Below are 19,479 nucleotides of genomic sequence, written 5' to 3' on the forward strand. Positions count from 1 at the left end.
GAGGTGCTGCCGAAGAAGCCTTGGCGAGTTGCTGCAGTGCATCTTGTAGACGGTGCACACTGCAGCCACGGTGCGCCGGTGGTGGAGGGAGTGAATGTTGAAGGCGATTGGTAGCGTGCCGATCAAACGGGCTGCTTTGTCCTGGATGGTGTCGAGCGTCTCGAGTGTTCTTGGAGCTGCACTCATCCAGGCAAGTGAAGAGTGTTCCATCACACTCCTGACTTGTGCCTTGTAGATGGTGGAAAGGCTTTGGGGAGTCAGGAGAGGAGACACTCGCTGCAGAATACCCAGCCTCTGACCCACTCTTGTAGCCACAGTATTTATGTGGCTGGTCCAGTTAAGTTTCTGGATTTGCTACATTTGCATCCGTAAATATGAATTAAACTCGCCGCAGAAAGTTAAGGCTGGTAATTAACAGTGTAAGGACCCTTATAATGATGAGATTTATGTTCCTGCAATGCCACACGACCTCTCCGGCCCAGAAAAGGTAAATGGAGGCGGGGTGGGGGGGTAAGGTCTAACTAATGGGGAGAGATGTCCCGCTCCAGCAAATTCTGGGCCATTGAGCCTCGGTAAGAACAAACCCGACCGTAGCCCGAACACTCACGTGGGATAAATCCGGGAGCGTTGGCACTGGAATTAATTGTCCGGCAGCGAATGCAGGAGTTGCCGCCGACACTGGTGTTGAGGCCTGTGGGCACCGGAGGGGAGCGCGCTCAGTCCGCTCCGCAGGCTGGTCCATTTCCATTGGCTCCTCCTCTTCCTCACATAGTGCCTTTCCTGATTGGATGGCGTCTGCGAGTGGCAGAGAGGTATCCATTGGCTCCTCCCCTAGGAAGAAATCAGGCCAAATATTTATTGCAGCAGTCTCCATGCACTCGCTCCGAACTTTTCCAAATGCGGTCTGATTTGGTGAATTTTCAACAACGCGAGTTTTTGTTTCAGATCTCCCAACATTACATTTTATCCCATCACTTAATCCTCTCTAGCACTCACTCTAACCTCTGCTGTGAGAATGTTTGATGGGACAGTGTAGAGGGAGCTTTACTCTGTATCTAACCCCGTGCTGTACCTGCCCTGGGAGTGTTTGATGGGACAGTGTAGAGGGAGCTTTACTCTGTATCTAACCCTGTGCTGTACCTGCCCTGGGAGTGTTTGATGGGACAGTGTAGCGGGAGCTTTACTCTGTATCTAACCCCCTGTACCTGCCCTGGGAGTGTTTGATGGGACAGTGTAGAGGGAGCTTTACTCTGTATCTAACCCTGTGCTGTACCTGCCCTGGGAGTGTTTGATGGGACAGTGTAGAGGGAGCTTTACTCTGTATCTAACCCCCTGTACCTGCCCTGGGAGTGTTTGATGGGACAGTGTAGAAAGAGCACAAACTTTGTTAAAATAAGCTTTGTAATGAGTTAATATTCACACTCAGTACTCCAGTGTTAAATAACTGGCAAAGACTAACTGAATGAAGCTCACGACGAGTCTGCGACACAGGTAACGAGCAACATCAGGGCAGCAATGTAAATTTCAAGTGCGAATATGTGACTGGACCAGAAAAGCACTTGTCCTGTTGGTCCCTTGCAAATGAGCCCGGTGTATCTATCGCTCAGGCGCATATCCCAGTTGCAGATACTGAGCTAAAACTGCTGCTGCTGATGGCTCAATGCTAATGGCCCCACCCAGCGTGGAACCCAGCCGTTGGGGCAACAGAGGTTCCCAGTCTCTGCCGCATGAATTCATCCACAACGAGGAAAGCACGTCGTTGACCTCCGAGGCCCAGGGGGATGGAGGCTTAAAACCAGTCACAGGGTCCCTGCTCTCGATCGCCACCCAGTGACCTCTGCGCGCGTGGGCAAAGAACCGGGCTCAAGTGCGATTCCCATCACAGTCGAATAGCGTCCACCCTCCACAGGAATGGCTACTGGGATGGTGTACTGCAGGACTAATGGTTCCAGTGGAATAGCACGCCACAAGCTTCAGGAAATGGGACAGGGGAGGGAAATGATTAGAGGGAGGGAATTGATCAGATCAAATATGACTGAACGCCCAATCAGTATCTACATTACATCGAATGTACAGCACAGGAACAGACCATGCGGCCCAGCAGGTCCATGCCGGGTTTTACCACCAAAGGGCAAAAAACGTTAGTGGGAGTTGTGTACAGACCTCCAAACAGTAGTAGTGATGTTGGGGAGGGCATCAAACAGGAAATTAGGGGTGTGTGCAATAAAGGTGCAGCAGTTATAATGGGTGACTTTAATATGCACATAGATTGGGCTAACCAAACTGGAAGCAATACGGTGGAGGAGGATTTTCTGGAGTGCATAAGGGATGGTTTTTTAGACCAATATGTCGAGGAACCAACTAGGGGGGAGGCCATCTTAGACTGGGTGTTATGTAATGAGAAAGGATTAATTAGCAATCTCGTTGTGCGAGGTCCCTTGGGGAAGAGTGACCATAATATGGTGGAATTCTGCATTAGGATGGAGAATGAAACAGTTAATTCAGAGACCATGGTCCAGAACTTAAAGAAGGCTAACTTTGAAGGTATGAGGCGTGAATTGGCTGAGATGGATTGGCGAATGATACTTAAGGGGTTGACTGTGGATGGGCAATGGCAGACATTTAGAGACCGCATGGATGAACTACAACAATTGTACATTCCTGTCTGGCATAGAAATAAAAAAGGGAAGGTGGCTCAACCGTGGCTATCAAGGGAAATCAGGGATAGTATTAAAGCCAAGGAAGTGGCATACAAATTGGCCAGAAATAGCAGCGAACCTGGGGACTGGGAGAAATTTAGAACTCAGCAGAGGAGGACAAAGGGTTTGATTAGGGCAGGGAAAATGGAGTATGAGAAGAAGCTTGCAGGGAACATTAAGACGGATTGCAAAAGTTTCTATAGATATGTAAAGAGAAAAAGGTTAGTAAAGACAAACGTAGGTCCCCTGCAGTCAGAATCAGGGGAAGTCATAACGGGGAACAAAGAAATGGCGGACCAATTGAACAAGTACTTTGGTTCGGTATTCACGAAGGAGGACACGAACAACCTTCCGGTTATAAAAGGGGTCGGGGGGTCTAGTAAGGAGGAGGAACTGAGGGAAATCCTTATTAGCCGGGAAATTGTGTTGGGGAAATTGATGGGATTGAAGGCCGATAAATCCCCAGGGCCTGATGGACTGCATCCCAGAGTACTTAAGGAGGTGGCCTTGGAAATAGTGGATGCGTTGACAGTCATTTTCCAACATTCCATTGACTCTGGATCAGTTCCTATGGAGTGGAGGGTAGCCAATGTAACCCCACTTTTTAAAAAAGGAGGGAGAGAGAAAACAGGGAATTATAGACCGGTCAGCCTGACATCGGTAGTGGGTAAAATGATGGAATCAATTATTAAGATGTCATAGCAGTGCATTTGGAAAGAGGTGACATGATAGGTCCAAGTCAGCATGGATTTGTGAAAGGGAAATCATGCTTGACAAATCTTCTGGAATTTTTTGAGGATGTTTCCAGTAGAGTGGATAAGGGAGAACCAGTTGATGTGGTATATTTGGACTTTCAGAAGGCGTTCGACAAGGTCCCACACAAGAGATTGATGTGCAAAGTTAGAGCACATGGGATTGGGGGTAGTGTACTGACATGGATTGAGAACTGGTTGTCAGACAGGAAGCAAAGAGTAGGAGTAAATGGGTACTTTTCAGAATGGCAGGCAGTGACTAGTGGGGTACCGCAAGGTTCTGTGCTGGGGCCCCAGCTGTTTACACTGTACATTAATGATTTAGATGAGGGGATTAAATGTAGTATCTCCAAATTTGCGGATGACACTAAGTTGGGTGGCAGTGTGAGCTGCGAGGAGGATGCTGTGAGGCTGCAGAGCGACTTGGATAGGTTAGGTGAGTGGGCAAATGCATGGCAGATGAAGTATAATGTGGATAAATGTGAGGTTATCCACTTTGGTGGTAAAAACAGAGAGACAGACTATTATCTGAATGGTGACAGATTAGGAAAAGGGGAGGTGCAAAGAGACCTGGGTGTCATGGTACATCAGTCATTGAAGGTTGGCATGCAGGTGCAGCAGGCGGTTAAGAAAGCAAATGGCATGTTGGCCTTCATAGCAAGGGGATTTGAGTACAGGGGCAGGGAGGTGTTGCTACAGTTGTACAGGGCATTGGTGAGGCCACACCTGGAGTATTGTGTACAGTTTTGGTCTCCTAACCTGAGGAAGGACATTCTTGCTATTGAGGGAGTGCAGCGAAGGTTCACCAGACTGATTCCCGGGATGGCGGGACTGACCTATCAAGAAAGACTGGATCAACTGGGCTTGTATTCACTGGAGTTCAGAAGAATGAGAGGGGACCTCATAGAAACATATAAAATTCTGACGGGGTTAGACAGGTTAGATGCAGGAAGAATGTTCCCAATGTTGGGGAAGTCCAGAACCAGGGGTCACAGTCTAAGGATAAGGGGTAAGCCATTTAGGACCGAGATGCGGAGGAACTTCTTCACCCAGAGAGTGGTGAACCTGTGGAATTCTCTACCACAGAAAGTTGTTGAGGCCAATTCACTAAATATATTCAAAAAGGAGTTAGATGAGGTCCTTACTGCTAGGGGGATCAAGGGGTATGGCGAGAAAGCAGGAATGGGGTACTGAAGTTGAATGTTCAGCCATGAACTCATTGAATGGCGGTGCAGGCTCGAAGGGCCGAATGGCCTACTCCTGCACCTATTTTCTATGTTTCTATGCTCCACTCGAGCCTCCTCCCACCTAGCTTCATCTCACCCCATCACCCTATCCCTCTATTCCTTTCTCCCTCATGTGTTTGTCCAGCTTCACCTTAAATGCATCGATACTATTCGCCCTCCTGTGGCAGCGAGTTCCACATTTTCACCACTCTCTGGGTAAAGAGGTTTCTCCTGAATTCCTGTCTGTCCTATGATCTGCCTGAAAGGGCGGTGGAAGCAGGGTCAATCGTAACTTTCAAAACGGGAATTGGATAAATACTTGAAAGGGAAAAGTGTTCAGAGCTACGGGCAAAGAGCGAGGGGAGAGTGGGACTGATTGGATCGCTCTGCCAAAGGGCTGGCACGGGCACGATGGGCCGAATGGCCTCCTTGTACGCTGTGGCATTCTATGATTCTGTGATCTTCTCTGCATCTACTCGGCAAACTGGTAAAAACGCACAGGCCACCCTAAAGAACCAGGTGTAATGTTTTCCGGGGTAATTACAAAAGAACATAAGAATTAGGAGCAGGAGTCGGCCATTCGGCCCCTCGAGCCTGCTCTGCCATTCAATGAGATCATGGCTGATCTTCGACCTCAACTCCACTTTCCTGCACTGTCCCCATATCCCTCGATTCCCCTAGAATCCAAATATTTATCGATGTCTTGAATATACAGAACAACTGAGCCTCCAGTCCTCTGGGGCAGAGAATTTCAAAGATTCACCACCCTCCAAGTGAAGAAATTCCTCCTCATCTCAGTCCTAAATGGCCGACCCCTTACTCTGAGACTGTGACCCCTAGTTCTCGACTCTCCAGCCCGGGGGAAACATCCTCCCTGTTACAGGCCTAATGCCCCCACCCCCCACTCCCATGCTGTTACCTAATTCGCCTCCTTGCTCCGTCGGGCTGTTGGGAATGATGATGGGAGTGGGCCCAAACGCCTCTTGGGATGGATCGATGACATCGGAGGAGCTGCTATAAAAAGGGAGAGAGAGAGAGAGAGAGAGAGAGAGAGAGAGAGAAAGAGAGAGAGAGACGGAGCATTATTTGGGAAACAGAGTTATTAAAAAAATCAGAGCGATATTAATTATTCAATAATCAAACGTCTGGGCAGGCAGCTCCAAGGCCAACTACACTGCCTGGCAAAGGATTAAGCCCTCGGCCTACGGAGGGGTTGCAACCCTCCAGGAACGGCCTGGAGCCTGTGGGAATTAAAGATTCTGCTCCCGGACACTCCCATCCGCAACATCCAGGAGAAAAATCGGGAGGGGCACGAAAAAAAAAAAATTACACGTCGTTTTCATTTTCTTTCATTACGTTTGTTTATTGGTTGTCCCAATATTGGGAGTTGGGATGGAGCCAAGAGTCATCCAAATCGAGTAAAGAGTGTGATCGACGTTCCAATTAGCCGTGATGGGCGGGGCGCCGCGAGGATACAGGTGTCAGGGGGACCAATGGCGGGAGAGTGGGGGCGACCAATGGCGGGAGAGTGGGGGCGACCAATGGCGGGAGAGTGGGGGCGGGGAGGTTGGAGACGAGAGGTCATGTGATGAAAACGGCAGGAATTTGTCCACAGTTGGCGACTCACTATACCCGCTCCCCCATCACCCCCGTGCTCGCTGACCTACATTGGCGCTCGGTCTGGCAACGCCTCGATTTCAACATTCCCATCCTCGTTTACAAATCCCTCCGTGGCCCTCGCTCCTCCCTATCTCTGTAATCTCCTCCAGCACCCACGCCCACCCCCCCCCCCACGAGATGTCTGCATTCCTTTAATTCTGCCCTCTTGAGCATCCCTGATTATAATCACTCCACCATCGGTGGCCGTGCCTTCTGTTGCCTGGGCCCCAAGCTCTGGAACTCCCTCCCTAAACCCCTCTACCTCTCTTTCCTCCTTCAAGATGCTCCTCAAAACCTGCCTCTTTGACCAAGCCAGTCCTAATATATGTCATGTCGAATGTTGTCTGATAATCGCACCCATGATGTGCCTTCGGATGATTTTGCCACGTTAAAGGCGCCATATAAATGCAAGTTGTTAGACTGAGTGGGCATGTGGTGAGGCTGCTCCACAGAGAGGAGACGATACAAACACTAAAGTTTGGGGGGGGTGGGGGGAGCCACATCACTGTGCATGTAGCAGACAACAGCTCACCCATCATCAGACTCACAGATAAGCCATTGTCAGACACCACGGTCAAACACATCACCTCCAACCAGGAGCATTCATAGCGAAGGCGATCCCGCATCACCGAGGGGGCAATACAAGACTCTTTGTTCCCGATGCGTAGGTGATTGGAGTCAGCGCTCAGGCAGTTAACTTGGCCTCTCCCTCCAAACAAACAGTCAACAGCAGACGCACCACTCCTGCATCATCCCAGCAACAGCAAGTATCGGCAAGCACTGTACATATCAGCACAGGGACGTGGGCGGGAGGAGGAGCAGAGGATGCAATTCACTGCAGTATCATAGCAACAGCAATCTCCGAGCAACACGACCCTCAATGAGCATCACTCCAACACAACAGTTATAATTTACAGCAATGAGAGAGACAGACAGAGAGAGAGACAGAGAGAGAGAGACAGAGAGAGAGAGACAGAGAGAGAGAGACAGAGAGAGAGAGACAGAGAGAGAGAGACAGAGAGAGAGAGACAGAGAGAGAGAGACAGAGAGAGAGAGACAGAGAGAGAGAGACAGACAGAGAGAGACAGACAGAGAGAGACAGACAGAGAGAGACAGACAGAGAGAGACAGACAGAGAGAGACAGACAGAGAGAGACAGACAGAGAGAGACAGACAGAGAGAGACAGACAGAGAGAGACAGACAGAGAGAGACAGACAGAGAGAGACAGACAGAGAGAGACAGACAGAGAGAGACAGACAGACAGACAGAGGGGATGCTCAAGAGGGCAGAATTAGAGGATCACAGACATCTCGAGGGGGTTGTGGGACTGGAGGAGATTAGAGTAAACACAGACAACATGAAGCCAGGGCTCAGAAAAACCGACGTCTGCACAGTGATAAAGTGACCTCAGGAACTCTTCACTGCCCGAAGAGACTCTCCCTGCCCCTCCCCCCCCCCCCCACCCCACACACACACACAGCCGTGCAGCGCTCCCTCGGTACTGCCCTGAAATGTCGGCGCACGTTTGACAGCACGGCGATGGCTGAGGTAATGTCCCCGTAGGGGGGACAACATCGATGGCGGGAAAATGGGCCATTAAGGACATCTGACCAGCTGACCACACACATATATATACACACACACACACACACACATATATATACACACACACACACACACACATATATACACACACACACATACATATATACACACACACACACACACACACACACACATACACACACACACACATCTATATACACACACACACACACATCTATATACACACACACACATACATCTATATACACACACACACATACATCTATACACACACACACATATATACATCTATACACACACACACATATATACACACACACACACACACACATATATACACACACACACACACACATATATACACACACACACACACATATATACACACACACACACACACATATATACACACACACACACACATATATACACACACACACATACATATATACACACACACACATACATATATACACACACACACATACATATATACACACACACACACACACATCAGCCGTCGCCCGCTGCTCCCTCTAATGGCCCCTGCCTGCTGCAGCTACAGATCAGCCACAATCTGACGGAATGGCTGCCTCCTGTCCCGACATTCAACACCAGGGCTCGCGGCCAAGCGACGAGGGTTTGGGGGGTGCAGGGGAAACGCAGAGATCGCCCATCGCTCCGCCCCTGCCCCGCCTGCCCCTCGTGCAGTCACTACAAAAAAAACAGTAACGCAGGAAAGTCAGCAGTCAAATCCAGCGACGGGACCATATGCAAAATCAATGGGTCGCCAAGCAGGTTAGATTTACATAGCAACAGTAAGCCGGGGCAATAAAAAATGATTAGGATACGGAGTCATGCAGCGGCACGAGGCAGTTCAGAGAAGGTTCACAAGGTCAATTCCTGGGATGAGGGGGTTGTCTTATGAAGAAAAGTGGAGTAGGTTGGGCCTATACTCATTGGAGTTCAGAAGAATGAGAGGTGATACAAGACAATGAGGGAGCTCAACAAGGTGACTGCAGAGAGGATGTTTCCCCTTGTGGGGGAAATCTTGAACTAGGGGCCATAGTCTCAGAATAAGGGGCCGCCCATTTAAAACTGAGATGAGGGGGAATTCCTTCTCAGAGGGTTGTAAATCTGTGGAATTCTCTGCCCCAGAGAGCTGTGGAGACTGGGTCATTGAATATATTTAAGGTGGAGATAGACAGACTTTTGAGCGATAAGGGAGTGAAGGGTTATGGGGAGTGGGCAGGGAAGTGGAGCTGAGCCCATGATCAGATCAGTCATTGAAGGTTGGCATGCAGGTACAGCAGGCAGTTAAGAAAGCAAATGGCAAATGACCATAGCGAGGGGATTTGAGTACAGGGGCAGGGAGGTATTACTACAGTTGTACAGGGCCTTGGTGAGGCCACACCTGGAGTATTGTGTACAGTTTTGGTCTCCTAACTTGAGGAAGAACATTCTTGCTATTGAGGGAGTGCAGCGAAGGTTCACCAGACTGATTCCCGGGATGGCGGGACTGACCTATCAAGAAAGACTGGATCAACTGGGCTTGTATTCACTGGAGTTCAGAAGAATGAGAGGGGACCTCATAGAAACATTTAAAATTCTGTTGGGTTTGGACAGGTTGGATGCAGAAAGAATGTTCCCAATGTTGAGGAAGTCCAGAACCAGGGGACACAGTCTAAGGATAAGGGGTAAGCCATTTAGGACCGAGATGAGGAGAAACTTCTTCACCCAGAGAGTGGTGAACCTGTGGAATTCTCTACCACAGAAAGTAGTTGAGGCCAATTCACTAAATATATTCAAAAGGGAGTTAGATGAAGTCCTTACTACTAGGGGGATCAAGGGGTATGGCGAGAAAGCAGGAATGGGGTACTGAAGTTGCATGTTCAGCCATGAACTCATTGAATGGCGGTGCAGGCTAGAAGGGCCGAATGGCCTACTCCTGCACCTATTTTCTATGTTTCTATGTTTCTATGTTTCTGTGAATGGCGGAGCAGGCTCGAGGGGCCAGGTGGCCTACTCCTGCTGCTATTTCGTATTTTGTTACGTGTCGAACTCTGTTACCGCGGCTCCACTTACTCCGACAGACCTTCCCGTGCCAGCGTCTGTTGCCCCGAGAGATGTAGGACCAGCAGGCGATCGGTGCGGGCAGCTGGAACACTTTTACCTCCCACAGCAGCTTCTGGGCTGGGACCTGAGAGAGGGAGAGAGGGAGAGAGGGAGAGAGGGAGAGAGGGAGAGAGGGAGAGAGGGAGAGAGGGAGAGAGGGAGAGAGGGAGAGAGGGAGAGAGGGAGAGAGGGAGAGAGGGAGAGAGGGAGAGAGGGAGAGAGGGAGAGAACAGGAAAGAGGATGTTCAAAAGACAAGCCATAAGTTGGCGGCGGGGGTAATTATACAGCGAGAGCCCGAGGGGGCTTCACGGAGGCAAATAATGCAATGGCTCAGCTTGTCCAATGGTTCGATCGACAAAGCCCAGCGGTGCCAGGTCCCATCCCTGAACCGCACTCCGTTATCCAAACTCTGCCAGGACGACAGCAGCTTCATTACAATCGCACCGATCCTTACACCCTGACCACCCTGATTCAGCCCAACCGATCCGTGCCGGGGTTTATGCTCCACATGAGCCTCCTCCCACCCCTCTTCATCTCACCCCATCACCATATCCCTCGATTCCTTTCTCCCTCAACGTGCTTGTCCGACTTCCCCCTTAAATGCATCTATAAGTGGAGGAAGTGCATCCGGGAGGGCGCTGAGCACCTCGAGTCTCGTCGCCGAGAGCATGCAGAAATCAAGCGCAGGCAGCGGAAGGAGTGTGCGGCAAACCAGTCCCATCCACCCTTTCCTTCAACCACTGTCTGTCCCACCTGTGATAGGGACTGTGGCTCTCGTATTGGACTGTACAGCCACCTAAGGACTCACTGCAGGTGTGGAAGCAAGTCTTCCTCGATTCCGAGGGACTGCCTATGATGTTGATGATGAAATGCATCGCTACTATTCGCTTCAACCACTCCCTGTGGCAGCGAGTTCCACATTCCCACTGCTCTCCTGAATTCCCGATTGGGTTTATTAGTGACTATCTTATATTGATGCCCCCCTAGTTCTGGTCTCCCCCACTAGTGGAAACATCTCTTCTATGTTTACCCTATCGAACCCCTCTGTCAGGCATCCCGCCACCCTTCCTTATTCTGGATAAAGGAGCCCCAGCCCATTCTGTCTTTCCCAATTTGATAGAATCTCTCAGTTGTGATTGTTCCCTCGCCCAGGGTGTCTGGGCCAAAGAGGCTCCAGACTGTTACCCTACAAGCCAATACAGCACAATAAGAGACTTGCATTTATATAGCACCTTTCACAACCACCGGACGTCCCAAAGCACTTTACAGCCAATGAAGTACTTTTTGAAGTGCAGTCACTGTTGTAATGTGGGAAATGCAGCAGCCAATTTGCGCACAGCAAGCTCCCACAAACAGCAATGTGATAATGACCCAGATAATCTGTTTTAGTGATGTTGATTGAGGGATAAAAATTGGCCCCTGGACACCGGGGAGAACTCCCCTGCTCTTCTTCGAAATAGTGCCATGGGATCTTATGTTCACCCGAGAGAGCAGGCAGAGCCTCGGTTTAACGTCTCATCCAAAGGACGGCCCCTCCGACAGTGCGGCGCTCCCTCAGCACTGCCCCTCCGACGGTGCGGCGCTCCCTCAGCACCGCCCCTCCGACGGTGCGGCGCTCCCTCAGCACTGCCCCTCCGACAGTGCGGCGCTCCCTCAGCACTGCACTGGGAGTGTCAGCCTGGATTTTGTGCTCAAGTCCCTGGAGTGGGACTTGAGCCCACGACCTTCTGGCGGAGACAGACACAGAGAAAGAGCTGCCCACAACCATGGCTGCACACAGCGAGACACATACCCGATGGAGACGGCTCAAGTGCGTCCTCCTGTGTTGAGGCGATCTCGGAACGTTCCGGTTTAGGCGGGGGCTCCACGCTCCGTAGTCCGCGCGGCATCCGGAACAGGACCAGCGCCTCCTTCCCGCCGCCCAGCGCCTCCCGCCACGGGGCTGCGGGCACACTTGACGTCACCTCCGACCTGCAAGGGTTAAAGGTTAAGCTTGGGTCATTAGCGAAGGTCAACTCAAGCGCCAACTCTACCTGGGGAGAGCATGGGCAGGCTGATGGCTGTGATTGCACCAAGCACTGAACTACTGACAGGCGGAGGGTTTGGCCGATAGTCACCGAGCCAAGACCCCGGTGTGCACCAGCCCATGAGAGGAGAGACAGAAGTAGACACACATTACAACAACAGCTTGTATTTATATAGCGCCTTTAACAGTGAAACATCCCAAGGCGCTTCACAGGAGTATTATGAAATAAAAATCTGGACACCGAGCCGCACAAGTAGAAATTAGCGCAGATGACCATAAGCTGGGTCAAAGAGGTCGGTTTTAAGGAGCATCTTGAAGGAGGAACGAGAGGTAGAGAGGTGGAGAGGTTTAGGGAGAGAGTTCCAGAGCTTGGGGCCCAGGCAACAGAAGGCACGGCCACCGATGGTGGAGCGATTATAATCAGGGATGCTCAAGAGGGCAGAATTAGAGGCACAAAAAACAAGGGCCATCAGGCAACTCTCACAATTACTATCCGGGGTATTTTTTTAATTATTTGATCTGAGAATGCGAGCAGCCACATTTATTGCCCATCCCTAGTTGCCTCAAGATGGTGGAAACTTCACCTGGAACCAGCACAGTCCTTTTAAAAGGAAAAGAACTTGCGTTTATATAGCGCCTTTCACAACCTCAGGATGTCCCAAAGCGCTTTACAGCCAATGAAGTACTTTTTGGAGTGTAGTCACTATTGTAACGTGGGAAACGCAGCAGCCAATTTGCACACAGCAAGCTCCCACACACAGCAATGTGATAATGGCCAGATAATCTGTTTTAGCGATGGTGGTTGTGGGATTAATATTGGCCCCAGGACACCGGGGATATCTCCCCTGCGCTTCTTCGAAATAGCGCCGTGGGATCTTTTACATCCACCCAAGAGGGCAGACGGGACCTCAGTTTAACGTCTCAGGTGAAAGACTGCCGCTCCGACAGTGCGGCGCTCCCTCAGCACTGCCCCTCCGACAGCACGGCGCTCCCTCAGCACTGCCCCTCCGACAGCGCGGCGCTCCCTCAGCACTGCCCCTCCGACAGCGCGGCGCTCCCTCAGCACTGCCCCTCCGACAGCGCGGCGCTCCCTCAGCACTGCCCCTCCGACAGCGCGGCGCTCCCTCAGCACTGCCCCTCCGACAGCGCGGCGCTCCCTCAGCACTGCCCCTCCGACAGCGCGGCGCTCCCTCAGCACTGCCCCTCCGACAGCGCGGCGCTCCCTCAGCACTGCCCCTCCGACAGCGCGGCGCTCCCTCAGCACTGCCCCTCCGACAGCGCGGCGCTCCCTCAGCACTGCCCCTCCGACAGCACTGCACTGGAGGGTCAGCTTGGCAGCACCTTAGGTTCTTTCATCAATCTGAGCAGGCAGATGGAGCCTGCAGTTTAACGTCCCATCAGAAAGACGGCACCCACAACACTGCGGCACTCCCTCAGCACTGCACTGGGAGCGTCAGCCTGGATTTGTGTGTTAAAGTTTCTGGAACGAGACTTGAACTCGAGGTATTCAGAACATTTATTGCCCATCCCTAGTTGCCTTAAGATGGTGGCGAGTTTTATCGTTGAACTGCTGCAGTCCATGTGGTGAAGGGGCCCCTGCACTGGCGTTGAGGAGGGAGTTCCAGGATATTGACCCAGCGACGATGAGGGAACAAGGCCACGTCAGGACGGAGCGACATTTGGGAGCTGGAATAATAGAGGGCATGGTGACTACCGGTGACTCACCGCACTTCCCCCACCCCCCCCCCCCATCCATATCCCCCACTCACCTGGATCCTTGCAGGAAGATCCGCTCATCATATTGTTAAATAATCTCCAATTCAAAAATACGTATCAAATAACGCTGCCCAACCCATGAACACGCCAGAATGTTGTTAGAGGAGCTGCAAAGTGTTGTCACTGCTGGTTCCGTTTCCATGGTTTCACGTAGAGACCATGGATCAACAATGACTCACAATTCATAGTAGAATTATCGAGTTTTGCAGCAGGGGAGGAAGCCATTCAGTCCATCACGCCGGCGTGTGCTGGCTCTCGGATATAACTGCACACTCCTTCCCAATCCCTCCACCCTTTCCCCACGCCCCCCCGGAAACATTTCATAGAAACATAGAAAATAGGAGCAGGAGTCGGCCACTCGGTCCTTCGAGCCTGCTCCGCCATTCAATATGATCATGGCTGATCCTCTATCTCAGCACCACACCCCTGCTTTTTCCCCATACCCCTTGATGCCTTTTGTGTCTAGAAATCTATATATCTTCTTCTTAAATATATTCAGTGACTTGGCCTCCACAGCCTTCTGTGGTAGAGAATTCCACAGGTTCACCACACTCCGAGCGAAAAAAAATTCTCCTCATCTCAGTCCTAAATTTCCTACCCCGTATCCAGAGACTGTGACCCCTTGTTCTAGACTTCCCTGCCAGGGGGAAACATCCGCCCCGCATCCAGTCTATCCAATCCAGTCATAATTTTATACGTTTCAATGAGATCCCCTCTCATTCTCCTATACTCTAGTGAATACAGACCTAGTCGACCCAATCTCTCCTCATACGGCAGTCCTGCCATCCCAGGCATCAGTCTGGTGAACCTTCGCTGCACTCTCTCTATGGCAAGTATATCCTTTCTTAGGTAAGGAGACCAGAACAGCACACAATACTCCAGGTGCGGTCTCACCAAGGCCCTGTATAACTGTAGTAAGACATCCTTGCTCCTGTACTCAAATCCTCTTGCAATGAAGACCAACATACCATTTGCCCCTAACTGCTTGCTGCACCATGTTTGCTTTCAGTGACTGGTGTACAAGGACACCCAGGTCCCTCTGAACATCAACACTTCTCAAGCCATCACCATTTAAATAATACTTTGTCCTTATGTTTTTCCTCACATTTATCCATGTTATACTACAGCTGCCATGTGTTTGCCCCTCACTCAACCTATCTAAATTGCCTTGCAGCATCTTTGCATCCTCCTCACAACTCACAATCCCACCTAGTTTTGTGTTGTCAGCAAACTTGGAAATATTACATTTGGTTCCCTCCTCCAAATCATTTATATATATTGTGAATAGCTGGGGCCCCAGCACTGATCCCTGTGGTACCCCACTAGTCACTGCCCACCACCCCGAAAAAGCCCCGTTTATTCCTACTCTCTGTCTCCTGTCAGTTAACAATTTTCAATCCATGCCAATACATTACCCCCAATCCTATGTGCTTTAATTTTGCAGACTAACCTCTTATGTGGGACTTTATCAAAGGCCTTCTGAAAATCCAAATACACTACATCCACTGGTTCTCCCTTATCTATTTTATCAGTTACATCTTCAAAAAACTCCAGTAGGTTTGTCAAACATGATTTTCCTTTCATAAATCCATGTTGACTTTGTTTAATCCCGTTGATATTATTTAAGTGTGCCGTTATCACATCCTTTATAATAAGACTCCAGCATTTTTCCTACAACTGATGTCAGGCTAACCGGTCTGTAGTTCCCCGTTTTCTCTCTCCCTCCCCCCTTTTTTAAATAGTGGGGTTACATTTGCCACCCTCCAATCTGCAGGAACTGATCCATAATCTATAGAATTTTGGAAGATGACAACCAATGCATCCACTATTTCCATGGCTACCACTTTTAGTACTCTGGGATGCAGGAATTCCTTTTCAAATCTTTACCCTGTCCCATGCACGGGGGAACGGTAGCATAGTGGGTATGTTACTGGACCAGTAATCCCAGAGACCTGGACTAATGATCCCGAGGCCAGAATTCAAATCCCACCACGGCAGCTGGGGAATTTAAATTCAGTGAATTAAATCAATTTGGCATAAAACACTAGTAACCATGAAATTACCAGATTGTCGTAAAAACCCATCTGGGTCACTAATTCCCCAGGGAAGGAAATCTGCTGCCCTTACCCGGTCTGGCCGATATGTGACTCCAGACCCACAGCAAACTCTTAACTGCCCTCTGAAATGGTCCAGCGAGAGACAGTTGTTTAGGGATGGGCAATAAATGCTGGTCTTGCCAGCAACACCCATATATCCCGTGAATTAATTTTTTATTGATTCTGCTTCCACCGCTATTTCGACAATAACTTGTATTGATATAGCGCCTTTAACAGTGAAACGTCCCAAGGTGCTTCACAAGAATGGAGATTGTGTGTTTTTAAATTTGACACCGAGCCGCATAAGGAGAAATTAGGGCAGGTGACCAAAGGTTTGGAGGAAGAAAGAGAGGTAGGGAGGCGGAGAGGTTTAGGGAGGGAGTTCCAGAGCTTGGGGCCCAGGCAACAGAAGGCACGGCCACCGATGGTGGAGCGATTATAAATCAGGGATGCTCAAGAGGGCAGAATTAGAGGGGCGCAGAGGTCTCGGGGGGGGCTGGAGGAGATTATAGAGATAGGGAGGGGCGAGGGCCATGGAGGGATTTGTAAGCAAGGGTGAGAATTTTGAAATCGAGGCACTGCTTAACCAGTGTAGGTCAGAGAGCACAGTGGTAGGACTTTCCATTTCAGGACAACCCTCTTGTATTGTACAAGACTTGGTCATTTCACCTGGTGCACAGTGTTCAGTACCTCAGGACAGGTTTATTGGCCTCAGAGGGGTGCAGCAGATTCACCAGAATGATTCCGGGGCTCAGAGGGTCTAATTCTAAGATTATGTCCCCTTGTTCCTGAATCTACCATCAGACGAAATACTTTTTCTACCTCATCAAATCCTTTTAACTTTTTTTAAACACTTTGATTGGATAACTCACCAAAGCTCCTAAACTCAAGGGAACAGGACTAGTCTGTATAACCTGCCCTCATAATCTGAACCTCCATGAGCAGTAGTTCAGCGATAAACAGTGCAGCGATCTAACCGTAGAGTTACATCGTGTCCACAGCACAGAAACAGGCCATTCGGCCCAACTAATAAACTACAGGTAATCCAAAACTCGGCTGCCCTATGTCCTAACTCGCACCAAGTCCCGCTCACCCATCACCCCGTGCTCGCTGACCTACATTGGCTCCTAGTCCAGCAACGCCTCGATTTCAAAATTCTCATCCTTGTTTTCAATTCCCTCCATGGCCTCACCCCTCCCTATCTCTAATCTCCTCCAGCCCCACTAACCCCTGAGATGTCTGCGCTCCTTCAACTCTGGCCTCTTAAGCACCCCTGATTATAAATCGCTCCACCATCGGTGGCCATACCTTCAGCTGCCTGGGCCCCAAGCTCTGGAACTCCCTCCCTAATTCTCTCGCCTCTCTCTCCTCCTTCAAGACGCTCCTTAAAACCGACCTCTTTGACCAAGCTTTTGGTCACCTGTCCTAATTTCCCCTTATGCGGCTTGGTGTCAAATTTTTGGTCTTATATCACTCCTGTCAAGCGTCTTGGGACGTTTCACTATGTTACAGGCGCAATATAAATACAAGTTGTTGTTATTACGGTGTTTATGCTCCACACGAGCTTGCCCCCACTCTATCAGCATAACCTTCGAACCAGAGGTCAATAAATGTCCCGGGAGACGAAATGAGAGGGGAACAACAGAATGAGAGGACTAACTTGTGCAAAAACAAAGGGTAGTTGTAGACTTTGATCCTAACCAATCAGCTCAAAGTTGAACGGTCAGAATAGTCTGCCCGGAGGTCCCCCTCCCCCGCCGAAGACTTGGAAATCAAACTAATACCAGAGCCTCCCTCGGCAACGTAGCCCTCTTCCGCAGCCTTCACGCACAGGAGTGAACACCAGCCAGATGTCAAAGGTCACCCCCCCCCCCCCCATCCCATTCTCACACTGATATCCCCCCGTCCCACCGACCTACCTCTCAGTGGGGGGCCTGGCCGCCGTGCCAAGCGAAGGCTTGCCTGTTGCTTGCAGATCAGAGGCCGAGCCAACATCGCCAGCTGTGAGGAATCAGGAGACAGCGGAGTTGAAGGCGGCACAGAATACAAGAGCAGGGAGGTTATGCTTGAACTGTATAAAACACTAGTCAGGCCATAGCTGGAGTACTGCGTGCAGTTCTGGTCACCACATTACAGGAAGGATGTGATTGCACTGGAGAAGGTGCAGAGGAGATTTACGAGGATGTTGCCTGGACTGGAGAATCTGAGCGATGAGGACAGATTGGAGAGGCCGGAGCTGTTTTCTTTGGAACAGAGGAGGCCAATGGGAGATCCAATTGAGGTGTATAAAATTATGAGGAACCTGGATAGAGTGGACAGGAAGGACCTGGTTCTCTTAACAAAGGAGTCAACAACCAGGGGGCTGAGATTTAAAGTAATTGGTAGGAGGTTTGAGAGGAAATATTTTCACAGAGGTCGGTGGGGGCCTGGAACTCACGGCCTGAAAGGGTGGTAGAGGCAGAAGCCCTCACCACATTTTAAAAGTTCTTGGATGTGCACCTGAAGTGCCGTAACCTACAGGGCTACGGACCGAGAGCTGGAAAGTGGGATTAGGCTGGGTAGCTCTTTGTCGGCCGGTGTGGACACGATGTGCTGTAAATTTCTACGATTCTATGAATGAGTTCTTCCCTTGTCCCAGACAGTACCGGAGTGACGTTTAGCAATGGCAGCTGGCCGCCATCCTCCGCGCCGACACGATCGTCCCCACCAGCTCACCGCACTGTTCCCTCTCGCGGGACATTGGAGGGCAGGGTCTTTGGGGGAGGGGAGACGCTACCTCAGACTTAAATACCGTCCAGTAACCAGGCAGGTATACGTCGCGCTAGGCAGCACCACGACTCTAAGGGCCACAGTGCCCACCATCGGTCACTCACCACAGCAGTCACACATCCCCCCCCTCGCCCCCCACCCCACGGGTCACTCTCTGCAAAGTCGCTCCGCGGAGTGACAGGGCTGGGGTTAGTGCAGGTGAGTTCCCAGTTTCGATCGTGCCATGGGAGGAGGGGAGCCTACTGCCGGTGCGGCGCTCCCTCAGCGCTGCCCCTCCGACAGTGCGGCGCTCCCTCAGCTCTGCCCCTCCGACAGTGCGGCGCTCCCTCAGCGCTGCCCCTCCGACAGTGCGGCGCTCCCTCAGCGCTGCCCCTCCGACAGTGCGGCGCTCCCTCAGCGCTGCCCCTCCGACAGTGCGGCGCTCCCTCAGCGCTGCCCCTCCGACAGTGCGGCGCTCCCTCAGCGCTGCCCCTCCGACAGTGCGGCGCTCCCTCAGCGCTGCCCCTCCGACAGGGCGGCGCTCCCTCAGCGCTGCCCCTCCGACAGTGCGGCGCTCCCTCAGCTCTGCCCCTCCGACAGTGCGGCGCTCCCTCAGCGCTGCCCCTCCGACAGTGCGGCGCTCCCTCAGCGCTGCCCCTCCGACAGTGCGGCGCTCCCTCAGCGCTGCCCCTCCGACAGTGCGGCGCTCCCTCAGCGCTGCCCCTCCGACAGTGCGGCGCTCCCTCAGCGCTGCCCCTCCGACAGTGCGGCGCTCCCTCAGCGCTGCCCCTCCGACAGGGCGGCGCTCCCTCAGC

The 19,479-nt window shown here is 51.2% G+C and overlaps 1 protein-coding gene across 4 annotated transcripts in view; it reads right to left on the bottom strand.

The window, feature by feature from the left end:
- The window catches only part of tp53bp1 (tumor protein p53 binding protein, 1), a 95,823-nt gene that overhangs the window by 44,378 nt on the left and 31,966 nt on the right, over positions 1–19,479 (bottom strand). For 3 of the 4 annotated variants that reach the window (XM_070864952.1, XM_070864950.1, XM_070864951.1), the window contains 5 exons: positions 17,836–17,917; positions 11,811–11,989; positions 9,988–10,102; positions 5,597–5,691; positions 608–831 (listed from right to left, as the gene is read on the bottom strand). In XM_070864952.1, the coding sequence (XP_070721053.1) occupies positions 608–831; positions 5,597–5,691; positions 9,988–10,102; positions 11,811–11,989; positions 17,836–17,917 (695 nt within the window). The remainder of the gene's footprint in view (positions 1–607; positions 832–5,596; positions 5,692–9,987; positions 10,103–11,810; positions 11,990–17,835; positions 17,918–19,479) is intronic. The other variant, XM_070864949.1, reaches the window with a different exon arrangement.

This window comes from Pristiophorus japonicus, chromosome 21, assembly GCF_044704955.1.
Source record: "Pristiophorus japonicus isolate sPriJap1 chromosome 21, sPriJap1.hap1, whole genome shotgun sequence".
In the NCBI taxonomy this organism is placed as follows: domain Eukaryota; kingdom Metazoa; phylum Chordata; class Chondrichthyes; family Pristiophoridae; genus Pristiophorus; species Pristiophorus japonicus.